Source organism: Sinocyclocheilus anshuiensis, unplaced genomic scaffold, assembly GCF_001515605.1.
Source record: "Sinocyclocheilus anshuiensis isolate Anshui unplaced genomic scaffold, SAMN03320099.WGS_v1.1 scaffold1302, whole genome shotgun sequence".
NCBI classification, from domain to species: domain Eukaryota; kingdom Metazoa; phylum Chordata; class Actinopteri; order Cypriniformes; family Cyprinidae; genus Sinocyclocheilus; species Sinocyclocheilus anshuiensis.
In genome coordinates this window covers 17,064-40,494 of record NW_015557126.1, presented here as the reverse complement: position 1 = coordinate 40,494, position 23,431 = coordinate 17,064, and the positions used below count along the sequence as shown (strand labels likewise).

General features: G+C 36.4%; 1 protein-coding gene across 1 annotated transcript in view; it reads left to right on the top strand.

The window, feature by feature from the left end:
* The window catches only part of LOC107677861 (unconventional myosin-Id-like), a 79,177-nt gene that overhangs the window by 40,514 nt on the left and 15,232 nt on the right, over positions 1-23,431 (top strand). The window contains exons 18-22 of the mRNA XM_016472924.1: positions 6,568-6,791; positions 7,867-8,005; positions 8,088-8,192; positions 8,286-8,399; positions 13,227-13,381. Of these exons, the coding sequence (XP_016328410.1) occupies positions 6,568-6,791; positions 7,867-8,005; positions 8,088-8,192; positions 8,286-8,399; positions 13,227-13,381 (737 nt within the window). The remainder of the gene's footprint in view (positions 1-6,567; positions 6,792-7,866; positions 8,006-8,087; positions 8,193-8,285; positions 8,400-13,226; positions 13,382-23,431) is intronic.

Here is a 23,431-nt window from a genome sequence, read left to right as displayed (position 1 = left end):
AACTATAAAGAAGAGCATTTTGCTATATTTATGCGCTATTGGATGTTAATATTTTTACTTAACCTGTTGTCTACATGATTCAACTCCTCCTTCAAAATTGCATTTTACTAATGAAGAAAAACAGACTGAATGTGTGAAAGACATATGACAACATTTACAGGATGCACTGAGGAGGAGCCCAAACTACACTCAGTGGCCAAGTGATGCTTGTTATGGTCCATGATATTGGTACAGATTCTGTGTCATGAACAATTCTTTGTGACTATATTTCAAGTTGGAAAAGACGTTTAGTTCCCACTTTAAGTGAACCATAGTTCCCAGGTCATCTACAAGATCGATTAAAATGCTGATAAATTCAAGAAATGATAAGACATAAACACATGAAAGTATGATTGAAATGTTAAAAAATAATAATAAAATAAATAAAACACGTTTATTCTGTGGCACCTAAAAAAAGAATTTGGCGCCTACATTTTTTTCTTATAGGAGCCAATGGTTCCTTACTCTATTTTTTTGTTTGGAGCCCTGAGATATGCATTTAAAAAAATTCTTAGACCTCAAGGCTAACCTCATCATACACTACTGTTCAAGAGATTGGGGTCTGTAAGATTTTTTAAATGTTTTTGAAAGAAAATGTTGAACATTGAAAATGTTTTCATGCTCCCCAAAATGGCATTTGTTTGATTAAAAATACAATAAAAGCAGTAACATTGTGAAATATTATTACGATTTAAAATAGCAATTTTCTATTTTAATATATTTAAAATGTAAATTACACCTGTAATAGCAAAGCTGAATTTTCAGCTGCCATTAATCCAGTCTTCATTGTCACATGATCCTTCAGAAATCATTCTAAAATGCTGATTTGGTGCTCAAGAAACATTTCTTCTTATCAATGTTGAAAACGTTGTTCTGCTTATTTTTATTTTTTTTGTGTGTGTGGAAACTGTGATTGTTTTCATGAAATTATTGATGAATAGAAATATCAAAAGAACAGCATTTATTTAAAATACAAATCTTTTACTTACACTTACTTTTGATCAGTTTAATATAGCTTGCTGAATAAATGTATTTAATATTAGTATTAGTATTCATCATAAATGTATGATAGTGTATGTGAAATTCCAAATCAAAAATCACAATGGGACAACATCCAATTTTTCATAAGACATTCATCATATTTCATTTGGTGTTCAGCTGGTTTTCAAAAATTAAATCTGATCAGGAATTTCTTGAGACTTCATTACGACACACACTCATACACGCACTTAATCAGCTTCAGAGACAGCAAGGTGCCATATCCGCACCACCCTACGTTCCTGTGATTCATTGACACCATTACTTTTCAACAACAGACCTCACACCACAGCAGACTGAACAACAAGGCAACAGTAAAACAATATGGCACCCAAATCCCTCCGCCTCACAGCATTTTCTTATTTTGTCTGTGTGAATACACAACACATATTATTTTGTGGCATTTTTACAGGGTTTTCTACCTTTATTTTTCCTCAGGAGCATGAGAATACAGATTTATTTGAATGGCAGATTTATTGACTGCCAGTGTCATTTCACTGGCACACAAAAAATGATTGTGGGTTCTTAGTGTACATTCCCCGATCTTGCTTTACTGTCTTTAGTGACTGACAGTTATTAGAAATCAAAGCATATATTCTGTCAGCTCCTGTCTGCGCATTGAGTGTTTTTTACCACTCCCCCGTTGCAAGATCTTATTTGCTATTTCAAAAGATGTTATCAGGGGGTTCCCTTTATCGAGATGCTTTTAAACACAAACTGACATAGTTTTCCACAACGTTTGCGTTCAACATCAAACTCTCAGTTTTAGGCTCAGTATTTCTGTCTCATAGTCTCTCTGGACTGCTACATTCGTAAGCAGATGCACGTATCAAAGTGTTAAATCTGTGCTCTTCCTGAATCGGAGATTGATTGTTTGATCTTTTGTATGGATTCAGAGCTGGATATCACCTGTGTCGATCTTCTGTGAGTGGCAGGCGCTAATGTGTTATTTTGCACAAAAACCAGCTTATGGTTGGCCCTAAACACTGAAACCGTTCACATGTGTGTCTTAAGGTTTGGATCATCTTTCTTTCACGCACAATCCATTTATCAGCATATGGCAGACTAGTTTGACTTCTGCCAAGTCTGGCAGTTTTGCCAGCGATTCCAACATTTGTGCCAAAGGCCACCAGTGAACCCAATTTAAAAATGCTACTGCTCATCTCTATGAATCTCCTTGTTTGTAGGCCTCTGAGTTCTGCTTCGCCTTATTCTTTGTCTCTCATTTCTCAGTGCATAGCACACACGGGGATGCATTTATCTTTCATCTTTTTTAAGCTCGTAAACCAAAAGAACCCCCAATCCCCCAATCAATGCCCAGTTATTTTTCACCTCCTACTTTCTCCTCACTGATTTCCTGTCTGTCTCACCCCACCATTCCTTCACAGATTCCCAGCCATTTTTCTGTGCCATTACCTTCCTCCACCCCCTCACTCCACTGTCATTTCTAAGCCGTTACGCTTTAGCGCTTCTCCCATAGGTGATGAAAATACCCAGGATCCTCTGCTCTGCCAGCGAGCTCCTTTGCAGGATGCCGTGCTGTCTCTCGTTGTACGACCCTCTGTTCAGTTCATCAGCAAGATGTGGCTTGGAATAGTGGCAATTTGAAGCAAATCGGATCTGCTGTACAAAACACAAACATTGAGTTGACTACATTATTCATGAATTTCCTCCCTTTTAATTAATATTTAATACATTCAAGCCCCAGCATCCACATCATCTGCCATGTTAGTTGTGGTTTCTGCTGTGAGAGGAGCTCTCTGTTTATTTTATGGATGGAGTTAAATCCCATATCGTTAATTTCTGAAATGATAGAACAGATTTAAGACTACTTGCCAAACACAATGTGTATTTTATTGCATTTGCTGAGGCAAACAAACACTCGATGCACAGAGATGTCAGACTCCCTGTATAAATCTCCTATATTTTCTCCCATAAATCCCTTATGCCTCCTCTAGGATTGTTTGTTTTTGCTCAGATCTTTTCTGCAGCATCTTCTTCCTTTTGCTGTCAGATTGCAGTGGTAAGCGAACACTGTTTTATAGAAAAAAATGAAGCATATTTTACTCAGCACGGTCAACAGGGTCTTTTTTTGTCATGTCATACTATAGGTTTTTGTGAAATGTACGCCTGGTTCTGTGATGTACGATTGCAATATCCCCGTCCTGAAGGCTCATGAGACAGCAGTTAACGGGGACATGCCACTGCTGGCAAAATGGGAAATGGAAATGTACTGCATCTAATGAAAGTGCTTTACCAATCTGTCCTTGAAAAGAGCTATTTCAGATGTGCTCAAGGTCATTAATCTGGGCAAATAATAAAGAAATATAAATCAAAACATCTTTTACATATTTCTTTACAGTACTTCAGAATCAAAAGTAGCAATATTTTGTCTGAATTTTTAACTGGAGATGCGCTCTTGAGAACAGCTGCAATCGGATTAGTCAAATTTGCAAATGAATCATTAAGTACAATCAGCTTATTCAGTAATTGCAACATTGATTTCTTCATTTTGAAATAATGAGTAACTATATGTTTGTATATTATGCTTAAGAGTGAAGTGAAGTAAAAAGTTTCCAAGATGAAAAAAATAAATATAAAATGCTTTGCTACTGTCCACAGCTGCAATTTCTCATATTTAAGTAAACATCTTTACTTAACTCTAAGTATAACTCGTATTAAGTATTGTCTTAAGCCAGTAAGCAGCCTCCTAGCAACCACCCAGAAAACCTTCGTAACCACATAACATAACAAAATGCTGCAAACACTCTGAATATTTTAGCAAATGCATAGCAGCAACCTAATTTTGCACCACTCGCATTTTATTCAGAATATATAAAAATGTGATAAGTATTACAGTAGTCAAATGTGAAGCCAGTGACAGCTGCAAAAGGAGCCTTGTGGGGTTGTCTGTGGTTAGGATCTTTTGTGAATACGTTTAACTCTGTCACATACCCTGACCGTGATTCTGTCCTGCCAGTGTGTGAAGTTGTGTGTGTTGAGGGATTGTGGGATTTGCCTGCCTGCATCTCTTATTAATGATAAGTCACCTCACATTCTGTCAGCCATCTGTAATTGCCTTTTGACACCTGATGGCACATCTGAATAGATTCTGCTAGAATTTCTTTGTCCTGTTTTCTGCAGGGTGAGAGATTCAAACAGCCTCTTTTTATTAATTTTTACATTTCTCCTCAATGAAGAAGCTGTTTGCACAGCAGTTACAGTCATTAAAATACGTAGATCTTGTTCTATTTAATCAAAAAAATGTTGGCAACACTGAAAAGAAAATTTAAAAAGAAAAAGTGCTAAACAATGGGGTTTGATTGAAAGATTTATGCTTTAATTATTTATTACGTGAGACTTCTTTGTCTTAGCTTTATCCAGTTTGGCTTTGATGAGTGTGTAAATCTGCTGCAGAGAGGCGGTATTGTGCTGGGGTTGTTAAACGTTGATCAGACAAGCTGGCTGGGGGGCGGGGTGAGTTGAGGTCCTGTTATTGGCCTGATTTACCCACATTCCCCCGGGTGTTGTCTACTACCACTATCCTCTCTAAAAACAAACACTGACCATCTGTCCGCCCCACTGGTTAAGCATTTCCAATGTCATCAGGATGGACAGTGCGAATGTGCGGTCATCAACTCTCTAAATAAACATAAACACAATTTGAACAGCTGAGTCTGATTTCACTCAAACATTCTGCTATATTGGTTATGATCAACATGACGTAGATTTCTTTGTTAGTAATATTTGTAAAATTGAGTATTTGCAACATTTATTTGTTAATTTGACATGATGAGAGTTGTCTGCTACTCTGAAATTATAGATATTATAGTTCAGTTTGACGATAAATACATGAATACGTACATATGTATGCACACACACACACATACATGTGTAAATAAAAATCCATGGCTAAGTGTGCATTACACAAAATGTATAAAGGGAGTTGTTTCTGCAACTCAATTTAAATTTACATGCATTTTCTGATTGTACATGTCTAGTAGTCAAGAATCGTTTTCACCCCCTTGAACAGAAACTGTTCAGATGTTTAGCCTGACAAAAACAATAGGTAATGCGATAAGCATTTTCTTTATTATGTTATACGTAAATACCTTTTGACATTAAAATTGCAATTATTTTTATTTTCAGTTATCATCAGCTTCATTTCTATCCACTTTACAACAAAAAATAAGGTAATTGTAGTTAAAGCACATTTCAAAGTGTTTTAAAAAGAGTGTTAAACCCAGAATGCAAATCTGGGAAACATGCAGCATTGTAAAGATTTGAAATTGACCCTTCAACCTCTAATTAGCAAAGCTAATTACCATTATGCACTCAATAATACATTATAATTAATGCCTAATCAATAATATCAATAAGTTATTCTCCGAATTGTGCTATATTTCTTTCAGACTGATTGTTTGGTTTGTGTTCAGAAATGACTAGTGTACATCATGTACATCACATCAGTTTGGGCATGTAGGACTTCTGGTAGCAGATTGGCTGATTATGAATGTGTAGCCTTGCTGTTTCTTCACTCCTCTGCATTAGTCATACAGTTAAGTTACGTAATGGGTTCAGTCACAGTAGCACAGCAACTCAAAGGAAAGTTCTTCCTTGAGGTCTGTGTTAGCACACAGGCAAAGACTAGAGACCATGTAGGGAGAATCACCCACACTACAGTACTGATATATATTTTATTTTACACCGAATTTTAAACTGAATACAGTGTAATGCATGCTTGAGGCATCTGTGGTGACAGTTCAGGTCACCAAAAATATATATCCTCATAATATTTAAGACAGTATTATGGAAAAGGACATTTTAATTGATGTCTTTGGACAACACTTCAAGTTCAACCACACGTTTATGATGCCATATTTGCCAGACATAAGGCTCCTTTCACTTTTTCCCACCTGAGTCAATGTAAAGTGGATTCAACATATGGTTGGGATTTTTACTGAGTACTGAGCCACTCAAACAGCTCCCAAGAGTTCCATTATCATCTATTATTGATGTCTAAGACAGGCCTTACACCCTCGGAAATGCACTTTGGGTGCCACAGATCAGATTATATGTATCATTAGAGAGTCTAGCTATATTCCACACGGGAGCAGATGTGTTATATATGGCATCATGGTATACTGTATTTCTACCAGGGGTATTCTCATACGCAAATAAACAACATAAAATTGCTATATTTAGACTTGAAGTAAAGGAAATACTTGAAATGACATTATGCATCTGGATGCAAGAAAAAAAGTAACTGTATTCAGTTACAACTAAAAAAAATAGATGTAATCAGGTTACGGTATATTTTGTAAAACTATTTTGTTTTTTGTCTTTTGTCTAAAATTTAAATGTAGTACATATTTTTTCATGTCATATATATTTATTGTAATCCATTATTTTAGTTAAATAGCATTTAAATGTAGGTAACAATATTAATTATGATCTTTCACACTCTTTTTCTCTCACTCTTTCACACAGGTGTGGCGTGGGACACTGGCCAGAATGCATTACCGCCGCATGCGTGCCGCCCTCATCATCATCCGGGCATACAGAAGATACAAGGTTAAGTCATACATCCGTGAGGTCAACCAGCGCTTCAAAAATGTCCGTGGCATGAAGGATCACGGCAAACATGTGAAGTGGCCCACACCGCCCAAGGTCTTGCGCAAGTTTGAGGAGGCACTGAGGAACATCTATAACAGGTCAGAGTTACAGAGGACAAGAAGTGGACAGGCTCACTGGTACTCTGTGTGACTCATGGGCTAGTCATGTATGACCCCAGCTGTGCTGCATTAACGTCAGCCATGTGGCGGGGAACACAGTCTGGCCAAATGTTACTATAACAATGTAATGTCTCTGACTCACTTCGATGCTTTCAGCTCTTTATCATTGTTGGACAAGGAAATTTTATTTTTTTGCTATAGGCTTGTGTATCTCTGAGGTGTTTAAGTAAGGAAAGGCTCTCTTGCATTCAACAGGGCTGTTGTTTCCTGAAGCACTTATTGATCTTTGGATCAAAGTCCTGTTGGAGATCTACTCACAAGAGCTCTGACCCTAAAAACAATGCAGAAAACAACCCGAAAGTCAAAATAACACTTCCGGTGTTTCGATTTCTAGTCACACAGTAAATGTATGACACCTACAGCAAATTATTATTTTTTTTTACAAAAATACGCTTTTTTTCAATTAAATTTATATTATCAGCATAAAAACTTGAGTGAAAAATCTACCTGAAATTAACATGAATTTCATTATTTCTCAGCATTTGGTTTGCCCCCTAATAATTAATTAAACCCAATTAAATCATGAAAATGTAAAATTGCAATAAATAACAAATTTTAGAATAAAAAACCTAAAACACAAAAAGAAGTAAAAACTGCTAAGTTAAGCACTTAACACTGTTAAGTTAACACTGATAAGTTATTAAATATTTAAACATATTAATTTAGTTTATATGCATGTCATGTGACCATTAAAGGAATAGTTCACCCAAAAATGAAAACTTTTGGGTGAAAACTATTCCTTTGACATATATCAGACAACCGTGAACATGCAAATATGTGTTGAAAAGTACTTTTTTACTCATTTTTTGGGATAATGCTTCTTTGTTTACACTTTTTAAAACCAGAAAAAAGTTTTGAATCCCATATTTCCAATTTGGTTTCAGTATATTTCTGTGGACTTTTTAAGCTACAGTGTGCATTATACTGTAACAATTACAACTTATGTTGCAGGCAATGGCTTTGTGTTTAAGATATTTATTCAAATATATTTTAGATGGTGGGCCTGGACGCTCATTAAAGACCTGTCTCCAGAGCAATTGGTGCAGATCAGGGCTAAAGTGGCCACATTAGAGTGTCTGAAGGGGCAGAGAGCAGATCTCGGACTGCAGAGAGCCTGGGAGGGCAACTACCTGGTTAGTGTTGAATCTGGTTTAAAATAATTTATATAATACATTTAGTTCACAATGTTTAACACAAAGTTTTTTCTGATCTTAGAAAAAGGACAGTCCTGGGACAGCGTCTTCCTTTACTCTTATTTCCAGTGACCTGCAGAGGAAAGATAAGTTCATGAGAGTCCTCTTCTCCTGCAATGTCCGCAAAGTATGTCTGACTGACAGTTATTTGAATCATTGTTCCAGTGTCAGATGTTTGCTTTGCATGTAATGTTAACCTATGCAATATTATTGTCAATAGATCAATCGCTTCAATAAAGCAGAGGACCGAGCATTGCTCATTACTGATCGCCACCTCTACAAAATGGACCCTGTCAAGCAGTACAAGCCCATGAAGAGCATCCCACTCTATAATGTAAATATCTACCTTTTTGATACCACAAGTTGCATTCACACAGAAGCAGAATATGATTGTCATTCATATTTGGAGTGCAAATGCAGTTTGGTGATTCAAGAGAGTGACAATCACATTCTTCAATTCCAGAAGTCACAATTGAATTTTAAGAACAGTTGTAAGAATTTATTTGATGATTATTCAGATTGAAGTACTGTAATACAGTTATTTCAAATATATAAATTAGGGATGCACCGATACTGGTATCGGTATCGGGCCCGATACTGAGCTCCTGTACTCGTACTCGTACTCGTTAAAATGCGCCGATACCACACAGCATGTGATAAGTGCCATATTCAGACAAAGAAACACCGACAACAGAACAGCAGAATGGAGTTAAGAAGTACCAAAAATAAAAGTATCGGTATCGGGCGAGTACTGGAAAAAGTGGTATCGGTGCATCCCTAATATAAATAGAATATTTTCCTCATATTTAAATCAAACTGGATTCTGTTTATATTCTTCCAGGGTTGATAAAGTCTATTTTAATCTGTAAACCTGAAACATTTCATCTTGAGCTAAAGCTGTAGAACATCTAGTCTTTTCATTCACGGTCACTATACATAACATAGCTTTACACTAAATTATTTTTCCATTTTGCTTGAAATGGCTCAGGTCAAGCCCTTTGTCTCATGTATTACTAAAATATAAATCTTTACTGTCCCTTTTGATCAATTTATTGCATCCTTGCAGCATAGAAGTATTAATGTATTTTACAAAAAAAATCTTACTTTAGTACGATGACGTTTTAGTGGCATGTTAAAAAAATAAAAAAATCTAAGTTTACAAGATTAAAGTCATAATATTTTGTGAAAAAAAGTCAAAATTACGAGAATAAAGTCGTAGCTACAGGTGCATCTCAGTAAATTAGTCAGTCTGTGTGCATTTAATTTATTTAATACACGAGTTTCACAATTTGAGTTGAATTACTGAAATAAATGAACTTTTCCACGACATTCTAATTTATTGAGATGCACCTGTATATGAGAATAAATTCGAAATATTTTGAGAATAAAGTAGAAATTACAAGAATAAAGGCAAAATATTTTGAGAATAAAGTCAAAATAATGAGAATTAAGTGATAGCAATATTTATAATATTTATAAATAGTTATAATATTTTGAGAGTATAGCCTATATTGAGGATGCAAATGGTCTGGATTGGGAGCACCGGGAGAAATTCCGGTGGCCTGGCAACTGATTTGAATATATGTGGGATGTGTCATATACTCACAGGGAGAGTATGCTTGGAAGTAATATTATATTTATATTGTTGTCTTTTCTGAGATAAATAACGTTACTATTCACAAGCTATTTTCGGTATAATAAATGATTAGAAATAATATTTCACATCTTCAAATGCATTCATTATTTGTAGTGCGCCAGCCACCCAATAATAACAATAAGCTTTGTGCTTTTGGTACTTTTAATATAAAACAAAGTCTCAGCTTTCGAATTCTGTCATTTTTATAGCAAATACAAACAATATGTCTTACAATAATGTGTTTCATGCTCTGTAATGTGGCGTGACAGATCGCTGTATTCACCTCAGTTTAAGTGGCATGTGAATCAATCATCTTTTCGATTACAATAAGACATTCGTTTATACTGTTTTTTTCATGCCTTCTGATGTTCCTTCATGTTTATATTGTGCTATAACTTGTAATAAAGAGGAAAAACATTTATAATTTGTATTTTGTGATAAAACTGACAGAATTTGAAAGCTGAGCTGTGTTAGGCACAAAGCTCATTGCGATTACTGGGTGGCTGGTGCGCTACAAATAATGAATGGATTTGAAAATGTGAAATATTATTTCCAATCATTTATTATACCGTGAATAGCTTGTGAATAGTAACGTTATTTATCTCAGAAAAGACAATATAACTTAAGTTAATGAGTTGGAGCCCACTTCAACCTTTAGAAGGTTTTATTGCTGTTTTTAATTAGGAACATGTGAGGAATGAAAGGTTGGATGCCAAAGACATTTTTGTGGAGTAGGTGGTAGAATTTTCACAAAGAAAACATAATTTAATGGAACGAATGTCTCATTGTAATCGAAAAGATAATTGATTCACATGCCGCTTAAACTGAGGCGAATACAGCAATTTATTGCTATTGCTATGTACAGTGGGTTGAATAAGAAATAGCCTATGTAAATAAATCTCTGATTGCTTTCTGGATGCTGGAAAAGAGCAGTTAACATCTCTTGATTTGGGAAAGGTCACAGCCCAGCTGAACTTTTCCTGCCCCTCACATTTATTTATTGCTCCAGTGTTACAGAACGCACAGGTCAGGGAAATGGATAGAATGATTTATGTGACAGCTAACGCCTCAAAGACAAAAGGATATCAAGAACACTCATTGCATTATTAAATGGTTGGGCTGGAACCATGTCCTAGAAAAAAACATTACTGAGATATAATCCAAAAAAATAAAAAATAAATAAACGTTAATCTTCCCCACCCAAACAATCCACTCTGCAACTCAGCTACGCTGCTCCTCCTCCTTTATCCGTCTCCTTCTCCACTGTTGTCATGCCAACATCCCAGGGGATGGGGTTGTCATGGTGATGGAGCGGGAGGGGAGATCAGCTGATGTCTAGTATCATTCCGGCATGTGCACAAATTTGCCTCCTCGGTGTGTTCCTTCTGCTCGGGCTTGCGTGTGTCTTCACACTTCTGTAGGATTTCTTTGTTTCATCTCTTCTCTCCTGTTGAAGTCTCTGTTTGCTCTTCATAGACCTATTTATGTTCGCTTTATTTTCCTGAATCCTGTTTGTTTGGGTCATTTATTGGCATAATAAGAAATTATTATAAATTGACCAGTATTACTATGTAAAGGGAAAAAGAAGATATGTACCTTATAGTGCACAACATCCCACTGCATGATACTTACATAAGGAATATTTTATTAAACAGCAGGAGCAATACAATTCCTTCAATCACATGGAACACAGGAAGTCAGTGGTAATGTGACTCATTCCCTACCGATTAGAGAGACCAGGGGTGCCTGATCCATAATTCCACAAGCATTATGCGGATACCACAGGTTGTTCTGACCTGGTCATCAGTGTCATGTTTGACTGCTCACATTTGTCTTTTGTAACTGTTCTTTAAATATTTACTCATAAGTGACAAATTGCTCATATTATAAGCTCATATCATTGCTCAAACATCTCATAATGACTATTATCATTTGGTCCTAAATTGGTCACACCAGCTGTCGCCATCCTGCATCTTTTTTCTATGAGACCATCACCAAGGTCTTAGTCGTGGTAGAGATGGTTCCCATCCAGCCGAGCTTTATTTTAAGATAAATGAGGGCGAGATAAATGGTATTGACAGTGTGGTGTAGAGTCCTTGGTTTCTTAATATATTCAGCTAGTGATTTTTGCCTGAGCATGCACTGATCCACAGGGGAGTCAGTACACTCGATTCCCCCCTAGCTGTTAGCTGTTTTACCCTAGCCCAGACTGTGTTCGTTGGACCCTAGCCCTTATCTGGGTGAATAAGAGAGAGATGAAGAGGATGGAAGACAAAGAAATTTTACCTCAAGGAAACTGCATCACATTTTCAGGTGTTTCATCTTGATAAAAGCAGTTGTTTATGGATGCTTGCTATTGATTTGGGGTCAAATAAGGATGTCTGGAAGTCTAGTTTTAAAATGAGGTCTTGGAAATTGAATCTTTTTATTCATGTTGGTTTCAGATATTTTTGAAGAATGTTTATGCCATTTTTGAGACAGAAATTGTCAAGTGGTGACCATGGAAAATTAATGCTCATGACTGTAAACAAGCAGCCTAATCATTTTTAAACATTTTCAAACATATTTTTCAGAGCAACTGAAATAAACATGAATTATTGAATTATGAATGTTTTTTTATGAATGTTTTCTTGTATTTTTCCATTTTGCTAACCTGAGTTTGCCTTGCCATTCCATAAAGAGATTGACTTTTTTTTTTGTCCTTTCTGTCTTTGCCTGTGTTCTTTTTTTTTTTTTCTTGTCGAATTGCAACATTTATTATTAATCTTTTATTCTTATTTATTTCGAAAATAAAATTAAATTCATATATTGATAGAAATATAATCATAGTTGAGGTGTATTCAAGTTAAGTCCTTGTCTGCATAACTAGCATTTTAAATTTATTTTTGTATATATTAGATATAACGTAACCTCATTGACATATGCAGTCTGTCCTGACACCTGGTTGAATTAAAACTCAAGGTCCCAAACACCAGCCCACCACAATCAATCATCTAATAACTCATTAGTTATCATGAGCCCCATGTTTAATTATTGTTTTGAACAGTGTTTTTATTATTAACTAAACTAAAACTATTAAAAATATTTTTATTGAAATAAAGCGGAAATAAAATATAAACTTTAGATGAAAAATTTAAACTTACAAATTAGATTAAAATTCAACTAAATTACTAAAACTTAAACTAAAATTAAAACTGAAAATATAAAATTAAAGCTAATTCAAAATATTAATAAATGGTATATAAATTATACTAAAATACAACTGGTTCTGAAGGTCATCTGCTCTGGAAGTACATGTCTCACCTTGTTCGTTGTAACACAGTAAATTATGATTTGTTCCCACACCTCGATATACCAACAGATGTATAATGTTCCTGTGAGTCCACCTCCAAAACCCATGGCCCTTGTTTGCAGGTTCGCTATAATGAGAACTAAATTATGGCAGAGCTTATTAGTGCATGCTGGCCTGCTGTGTGTCTGTATGAGTGCTGTTTTAACTCACATTGCCCTTTCTTCCTGTCTCAGGTGACCGGAGTGAGCATTTCCCCTGGGAAAGACCAGCTGGTTGTCTTCCACACCAAAGACAACCGGGACCTAATCGTGTGCCTGCAGGGGATGGTGCCAGCGGGGGACAGCCGCATCGGAGAGCTGGTTGGGACCCTGCTCAGCCACTTCAAAAGGTGACACCAACAGGGGGCGCTCCTGAGAGCGATTTGGGAGAGATAGCAGGACTCTGGGGATGGGGCCAGGGCACATAAGGCTAACCATGCCAGCCATGATAATTCATCCACTCTCTTGTCTGCGGTGCCAGTTCAGGGCATTTAAGGACAGTGCAGCCAGCTTATCCCTGTCGGACTGATACCCCCTGTGGCTTTTTATGAAGCGGGAGAAAAATTTGTGTCTTCTAGATTTGAGAGGTACTTTAAGCTCCCTTGAATCTGCCAAATGATTGCACAAGAGCTGAGCATGGTACAGAGAGGAGATACAATATTTTCTGCTTGATGTTTGCTGAATTATGCCCTGATGTGTCATACTGTGATGGCTGAGGGGGTACACTTCCTGAAATCGACAGGCAGTAGACACTATAACAGGCCGTTTGATGATTTTGTATGGGTTATGAATCAGAAAAATTAGATGGACTCTAAAGTTTATCTGGGGGTATATAAAGTGAATGTCTGAGATTAGAGGAAAGCCAAGAGATATGGATAAGATGAAGGCAGTCTGAATGAAAGTTTCCATTTTGTGTGCCTGCGTGTTTTATAACCAAATGAGCTCACACATGATGGTGGTGACACACCATAATAAAACTCACTCACAGTGTCCCTAAAAATACACACTGAAACCACACCTTTTAAAGGCTACAACCTTTAAAAATATGCACAGTGATCTAGTTAATGAACTTTAAATTTTATATATATCAATTTTGTCATTATTTAGCAATTTTATTTTTATATTTATTCATTTTTAAACTATATTATTTTATTTCTGCATTTATTTTTATATTTCAACTTGCCTATAGTTAATTTCCACTTTAATCTCTATATTCAAGGTGTTCAAACCAGTCAGGTGTTCAAAATCACTAAGTACTCTGCTGTTCAAAAGTATGTTGTCGGTAAGATTAAAAAAAAATGTTATGCTCACAAGGCTGCATGTATTTGCTGCATTTATCAAAATACAGTAAAAACAGTAATATTATGAAATACTATTGCAAATAACTATTTTCTAAATAAATATATTATAAAATGTAATAAATTCCTGTGATATAAAATTTTTAGCAGCCATTACTCCAGTCTCCAGTGTCAGATCATTCAGAAATCATTCTAATATGCTGATTTGTTGCTCAAGAAACATTTCTTTTTATTATCAAAGTTTAAAACGGTTATGCTGCTTTATATTTTTCTGGATACTGATACATTTTGTAGATACCGTGATACTTGTCATTAATCTTTAATGAATGGAAACTTCAAAAGAACACCATTTATTTGAAACTCAAATCTCTTGTAACATTATAGATGTTTTTACTCTAATTTTTGATCAATTTAATGCAAACTTGCTGAATAAAATCAATTTCTTACTTTCTTAAAAAAACAAAAAACAAAACACCTGACCCCATTTACATGCACTTTAGTCAGATTAAACAGTACTTTGTCAAACCTGTAGTCTGTTTTTTTTGGGGTTTTTTTGAGTCAATCTAACAGATTAGAAATGCGACTGTATCTCAGCTTTGTCCAGAATGTATGTGCATTAGCCTTGTACCATTGCCCTTGTCATTGTGCAGTGGCTCCAAAATACAGAGGTGATGCTCAACGTGTATTTAATCCTTCAAATATTTGATTACGCATTGTATCGTGTTCTAGGCCAGGCAGATGAAGACTGTATTACTACAAAAACAACTGCGCATGTAAACATACTGAGTGATATCGACTTGCCTTAAAAGGATGCTTCACTGCTTTTTCTGTAAATAAAGCCCCTGTATCCTCCGAGCGGAGTGTTTTTTTAGAAAACACCTTGCTAAAGTTTCGCTGCTAATGACCTGCAGCCGTAAGCTCTCTCTGGATCCATCCATCAGCATGATCCATTCGCTGAACAAAAGGCCAGGCTCTGAGGCTGCTGTATTCTGCTGCTTTCCTCTCCCTGTAGATGTGTACTTAACCTTTATCTCTCCTCTGCTGTCCTGCACAGCAGCCTTGAGCACTAGCCACCGCAGAGAGGCTGTTCCTTCCTCTCCCAGTTCATTTCCTATTGCGATTTCAACAGTGACACCTAGGAAAGAGCTTGTATAGCAGCTTTTGAGAGTTAGTAATACAAAAATTGTAGTCTGTTTAAATCATTTTCAATTTTACTGAACCTATCACATTATGCTTGAGTGAGTTAGGATCTCTGGGCACGTTTCGCTGAGGTTTGACATTGAACTGCTTTGACTTTTCTGCCTGAGTGGCTTTATGGGAAAACTGCAGACGTAACTGTTTCTCCTGTACTATGAATAGATCGGAAGAACATCCCAAGCATTGAAGATCAGTCTGACTGGAACAGTCTGTGCCACATGCGAGTAAAATCGTAACCCTCTTATCTGCATTAAGAATGTTGTCAACAAAGTCTCTGATAACTCATTCGGCTCTACATAAATAGAGAGGATTATTTCTCTGAGTGCCCACTTTCTCTTTTGACATTTTTAATGTTTTAAAAGTGTTTGTTTTTTAAATAATTTTGGTTTTAGTTAAGTGATGCCATAAAAACAGGAGTGTGACGTCATGATTGACAGCTGAGACTGACAGCTTCTCTGAGTGAACTGAGGTGCCAACGGACTTTTTCGGGATCTTTAGGAGGATATTGGAGTTGTATTTACCTTATTTTAACACAATCCTCTCAGCAGACAAAAACTGGAGCAGTCAGGCTAATTAAAACAGGGTCAGGGGCATATGCTTGCGATCGACTCTGCGGGAATGTGGGCGGGACGCGGCTCCACTTCGCTCGCTACTGCGCAGACTCTGGTCCCGAGTTCTCTACTGCGCAGACTCCGGTTCCAAATCAGTGCAATATGGCCATGCCCTGTTGGGACAATGGCGGCTTCACTTTTCTTCAGTGGAAGAGATTGAAGGTGCGTCGTCCATCTTTTTTTTACAGTCTATGGTTTTCACCTGTACAAGTGAATACTGAGCATCGGCAGCTAATGAGGCTCATTGGAGTGACATCAACTCCCCTCTTCGACTGATTGGCTAGAGGACGAGCTGTTTTATTAATTCACTTAATTAGACACAATTTTTGAAGATACATTTGTATTAATTCATAAAACAGAATCCAAAAATAAATGGAAAACATTGAGTTTCGGGGAAAATAAAACTGATTTAATGGCGCCCTAAATTAAAAGTTTACTCTGTGGAGTTTAATTGTGAACAAACAAGCTATGTTTACATTCATACTCAAGGTCTAACAAACATGTGGAAATCATTTCCTTCCTCATTAATGGTAAATGAAAATCATGATAAATATTGATATTGTATGATATGGGAAAAAAAATTCATGATCATTATTGGCGATAAATTAATGATAATATTTTTGGCCATATAGCCCAGCCTAAGTTTTGAATGATATCTGGGTGAGTAAATTTGAACAGAATTACAGTTTTTTTTAGCTATATATTTATAAAATATTTAAAATATTTTTTTATATTTTAGCTTTAAAATACTGCCTGTGGAGTCTCAATATTTCTTTCATCCATCCCTACTTTCTCTCTTCTTTTCCAGTGTAGAGATGTAGGAGATGAAATATTTAAGGTTGTGTGACTGCAGCTCTATTTTTAACCGGGCTCTTCTTCATTGGCATGCACAGCACAAAGGAAGCACTGCACCTCTTTCTCTCTACAGAGGGGATACCTCATCGCTCCAGCCATCACACCTGCCTTTAAGCATCATTCAGAGAGTTTCAAACTACAGCCCGACAGATACACACCCACACATACCCAGTCCGACATGCGCACACACTCGCACACATCTGTCTGTATCACTGTAGCTGTCACTCATCCTGGCACAGTTATCAAGGAGCGCTTCACTCATGCACTAAACAGAACGTGTGAAGACCCGGGTCAGGATTAGCTGGACTATTTCAAGTCTTGAGGTTCTGTTGACTACTTTGTTGCAGCAAGAAAAGTCCTCAGTCTCCATTATTAGCCCATGTAACTCTTTCAAAAGAGGGAATTCCACTGTGAGACGCCAACTCCAGTGTGTTTGTGTAATCTGTTTAAATTGGGCTCGAAACAAAGGTGTTGGTGTCAGCTCAGCTAGTGTCTCATCTGAATAAGGACCCTTGTCTCTATTGATCACTGTGGCTTGAACTAAAAGGCTCTGTGAGATTAAATGAAAGAGTTCTCTACAGGAATTCATTAAGTCTGTCTCCTTTTAACACTTCTCTGTGGGAATGAATGGTGCCTTTTAAACTCAAATCCTGTTTCAAAGCTCCTGGGAGAGTAAGCAGGAGTTTGGATGTCTGAGTGAGTGTCGTTTCTGAACATCTGACATCATTATGACGTTAAGGATTCGGGGTCAAAGACTTGTGCTTCAGGCAGTAGGAAAGCATGTGGGGGGATTTGCATCTTCCTGTGACTGTAATTATATATTGACATGCATATTGAAGGTCAATAGGTCATTGAAAAACTCGTTGACAGCAATCACTTACTAATATTAAATCATCCTTCAAGTTTGGTCTTCTTTTAGTTTTAGGGCTTTGCTTTATTGCTTCCTTGTGCTCCGCTAAAAATCCAGATGATCAATCTTTTGTCTCTTTTTTTACTTCCTCAACTCAGCAAAATAACATGCCATTACTCTCTATTTATCCCAACTTGCTCTTTGATCACTTTCTGTGTGCTAATACCCAGAGTGCCTCAGAATGACCTCCACGCCCTCGCTAACAAAACTGGGCCAGATTCCAATGTGCACTTCTCTGTAACATTGTTAATGTGCAGTGCTGCAAAGGAGTGGAGACTGAATATGTGTGTTTGTGTGTTTGTGTGTGTGTGTGTGTGTGTGTGTGTGTGTGAGAGTGTGTGTGTGTGTGTGTGAGAGAGAGAGAGAGAGAGAGAGAGAGAGAGAGAGAGAGAGAGAGGGAGGATTTTACATCAATCCCCATAGTGGTCCAGCAGTATTTCTTTCTCAGGTTGATACCTGATTGCTATAGGCATGATGGCATATGATCATGGTGGTTCTGGCCACTTCCTTACTTCCCCCTTTCCCTTTTTGTGACAAGTAACAAATTAAATCAAACCCCAGTTTTGTTTCTTATTTAACTAAACTGTGCTGTAGATTTCATATAATGATTTCAGAAGACATAATTAATTCATTGATAGAGATATGTTGATTTAAACTATGCTGAAAAATGACATGGTTTTGTCCTTCCCGTAAACTTTTGAGAGGGAAGCAAATCAGTTAATTAAATGTGAGTTAACATGCTTCATGTGTGACAAAGACTGACAAGGTCTTGTGCCACATTAATAAGAGTGAGGACAATGTGCTGTCCTTGAACACTAAGTTCAATTTGACAATTGCAATAACTAATCACGCTCGATTATTAAAATGCAAAAATAAAATATAAAAAAATAAATGAATAAAAATAAAATCTAGTTTTGAAATAAATTGGTATTTTTTATATTTATGTAGCAAGGATGCATTAAATCAATCAAAACTGACATTAAAGATATTTATAATGTTACAAAAGATTTCTATTTCAAATAAATGCTGTTCTTGTACTTGTACTTTTAATTCATCAAAAGTTTTTAAATCCTTAAAAACATTATGTATCACGGTCTCCTCAAAGCCTCTACAAAAAATTTTAAGCAGCACAACTATTTGCAACATTAATAATAATAAAACAATTTTCTTGAGCACCAAATCAGCATATTAGAATGATTTCTAAAGGATCATGTGACAATGAAGACTGGAGGAATGGCTGCTGAAAATTTAGCTTTGTCATCAATGGAATAAATTACGTTTTAAAATATATTAAAATAGAAAACAGCAATTTTACTTTTTTATCAATTTAATGCATTCTTGCTATATAAATATTAATAATATGAATTTATTTCAGAACTAGATTTTATTTTCATTTATTTATTTTTATATTTTTATTTTCCTCTCCCCGCAGCCTCTCAAATGTTTGTATCCCCCAAGATACAAAAACTTTTTTAGGGTTAAACCTATATTGTCAGAGTAGAAAATACCAAATATGACACAACAGACAGTAATTTGTGCAGCAGCACTGTTCATTCTTTATAAATCAATAATTTTGAGAGTAGAGTATTAGAGCATAGGCATAAGTGAATTTCCTTATTGATGGGATCAGATTTCTATTTCCAAAGATGCTTGCTGGCTTAAGTGTGTGTTAAAGTGTCAGTGTAATGAGAAGCGGGCATGATACAGCATAGAGCTGGGGCAGGAAGCTGCTCTGTGCCTAATGTGCTGGATTATAAATGCACACAATAATATGAACGTTGTTTTAGGCCTCATTAGTCTGTTTGCCAGTGACTTTGTGTTGAGATTCTGGCTGAAATCATTGTGTCCTTCAGCAAGGTCGTCCTTCATGCTGAATGCTTTTTCAGGTTCCAAGTGGTCAAGTTTAGACTCCTCTCATTTGTCCTCTAGTTCTCTATTTTTTTCTTTTCCTTCTTCTGTTTTGTCCTTCACTATTTCTCTCAGCCCCTACTAGTTCTCTTTCTCATCTGTTTCTCTTTTCCTCTGTATTTCTCACCTCTCCTCACTCTCGGTGCTGCAGATGCAGTTCCCATAGCAACTAGACGATCCATGTCTGTCTGATATTTAGTCCATTAGTTGGCCTGCCGGTTTAGAATACTAATGAGTGAAAGAGAGAGAGCGAGGATTCTCTAAATAGCTCCAATTGCCTGCCTTTTCAAGGTAAAGGCTGCTATGAATTGCCTGTTGCAGTGATTATACTGAAATTCGCATGTAAATGAATCGCTTACAGTAGCCTGCAGAGGGAAAAATCTTTTACACAGTTAGCAGGTTAAAGGAATGTGGAACCTTTTATGCTAATCTATCAATACAAAATAAATATTTCTTATAATATTTTTGTGTATTTGCACGGCTGTTCAAAAGTGAGGAGTCAAAAAAAAAAAACTTACTGAATGCAAACATTTGAACAATGGTGCATATTAACATACTGTGTACTGTATTGTAAGTTTATTTAAAAAAAAAATTTTTTGCATTGCTTCAAAGGTAATACCTATAGCAGCACAATAATCTTTATTTTATTATTAATTTATTATTTATTATTATTATTGCAGTAAAGTTGTTGCAACTGCCATTGTTTTCATATGCCCCGTCCAGCACTTCACCATCCAGTCCAATAGGTGGTGCAGTTACAACTCCAGAAATAAGCAATTAAACACTAAACGCTGCCAGGCACAACATAGCAATCAATCAGAACAATTAATTAACACAGAGATGCAGCATCACCAGCTCCATGAATGAACACAGCATTCGAAAACACAAGCTCAGGTAAGAAACTTGACCACTGGGGTCACTGTTGGACAATGTGTTTCAAAATAAATTAGTAGTTTATACAGTAAACATTCAATATTCACATTTATCTCATTTTATTTTTGTACTACCAACAACTTTGTGATTAGAATTTAAACACATCAAATACGTACAGTAAATTGTTGTTCAGCATTGTGTTATGAGCAGGGTGTATTTGTGTCTGTAGAGAAAGGCTTAGCTGTAGAACAGGTTGGGGGATTTATATGGCTGTTGGAGTGTAGGTGGATGGGTATGATATTGTGCTTGTGTGTGTTTGAATTGGAGTGGATGAATCTGACCTACTTTCTCCTGTGCTAACTCTGCATTGCTGCGTCTCACTCTCTCACACAGCTCCACCCCCACTGCCCTTGTGTCTTACATTCTTTCACTCTCTATGTTCCAACCAGCCAGAGATGTGATGATGGGAGGATGCTTCGTTGGCTCATGTACAATCCCCCTCCCTCTCCCTTCTTTCTGTCTGTGTGACTCTTGCGCACCTGCTCTGCAGCTAATGTCTCCACAGCCATTTTACCTCCCATCCTGTTTCTTTACAATCCTCTCATTTCTTCTAATTGAACATAATCAAATGCTTATACATTTCCACGTTACTGTCTTTACCACCACTACCCTAATTACAGTCTTCATAATTGCTACTATTATTTTTACTATTACTAATACAGTTACATTTACTATTTCTACTGCTGCTATTATGGCTATTTTGCTACTATTTCAAATTCAGGTATTACATTTTTATATATATATATATATATATATATATTCAACTTTATATTTATTAAAGAATCCTTAAAAAATGTATACATTTTTTTTCATGTGATATACTTGATCACATTGATGAAAAAGAAAAAAAAGTTTATTGAGGATCAAATCAGCATATTACAAGGATTTCTGAAGGATCATGTAACTGAAAAAAAGTGCAATTTTACTTAAAAAAAAAAAAAATTATTATTTTACATTTTTACTGTTTTAGTAGTGATGCATCATATTACTGTTTTCATTGTATTTTGAGTATAAGGGACTTCTTTCAAAAACATTATCTTAGCGACCCCAGATTTTTGAATGGTAGTGTTAATGCTAAAAATACACTAGTCAGAGAAATAACTAGGGCTGCACAATTAATCGCATGCGATATTTTACGCGCATCTTATCAGTAAAGCCGGTTCTGTAATCAGCGGTAAATCTCCATCACCTGCGTGCTTTCACATTGAGCAGCATTAACTACACAGAGCCGTTGTTCACTGACGAGCTGCGCTAAACCACGTTCATATTCGCGCGATTTTTTGCGCTGCTCATCAGTGAACAACGGCTCTGTGTAGTTAATGCTGCTCAATGTGAAAGCCCGCAGGTGATGGAGATTTACGCTGATTACAGAACCGGCTTTCTGACAAGATGCGCGTTAAATATCGCATGCGATTAATCGTGCAGCCCTAGAAATAACCTTTAGTTATTTTTAGTGAATCGCTTGGGTTTGGAGTTAGAAAAACATCTGAAATCACTCATAGCATCTTCATCCTCACTCAGCCTCTCCATTTCGCTCTTTTATACCCCCAGTCTATCCTCTCTCTATTCACATCTCTGGTCTTTTATTACTCAAACTCTTTCAGTTGTCACATACACTGACCCTCCTGCAGTGATCCTCTGCTGAGGCTCTGCTCTGTGTTTTGATGTTCAGACAGTGATGAATGACAATAAGGAGCTTTATGGGTATATAGACATTATCTAGAGGTTTGGTAAGTCATGCTTGACTTCAGTAACAGCCTCTTGCTGAAAATGAAGTGCTAGGCTGTCCTTGCTATACCTGCCACGCTCTCAGAAATCTGAATTTACACTATTGATTTCCTCCTATTAGACCATCATATAATAATATCAACATGTCGATTTTTAAAAAGTGTCTCAATACCAGTCAGGATTATTTTTATATGATTTTAAGTGACTAGAAATTGACCCAGACTGTTTTAAAGTATTGTCCCCAAAAAAGATCATTTTGATTGTGCAGCTCCAATGGGGTTTCTTTCAGGAAGTGACATTGTCTCCTCAGTAGGCAACAGGGCAGATAACAATGGGTGACGGATGTATAAAGTGTGCTGATTTTCATGGGGCATCTGTCCCATTGTATTGTGACCACTGAGGAACAGATTGTCTACTGTGAATCTGTCAATGGTTTACCTCACCCTTCGCAGAGAAAGCCTGGAAGATGTTCAAATTATTAGGTCCATACTGCACCCTACACACCTGCTGTTCATCAGAATTGTAGCGAATCAGCTCATGGGGAAATATGAATAATTAATCATAACAAGTTATAATTAATTATAAATATTTAGATCCGCTGTAGATATTTACTTGACCTCTCAGGGTCAACTGTCTGTCAATTCTAAGAACGTTAATTTCCTGGTTAAGGGAAATAACTTTCTTACTGTACAACTCTACACAGAGCCTGTAGCATAAATCTGCATGATTAAGGGACTCCAGTTATGAGCAAACAATGAACAACGTCAAGTGTGATACAAGTAAGACTTTATTAACTACATAAACACTTAAACTAGTCTAACATACTACATAAACACTTAAACTGGTCTAACATACACATACACACGCATACAGTTGGTATAGGAAAGGGTTAAAGCTTAAGCAGTAAAGAGGAGAGAAATAAGGAATGAAGTTATGGAACCATTTGCAAATTCAGCAGAT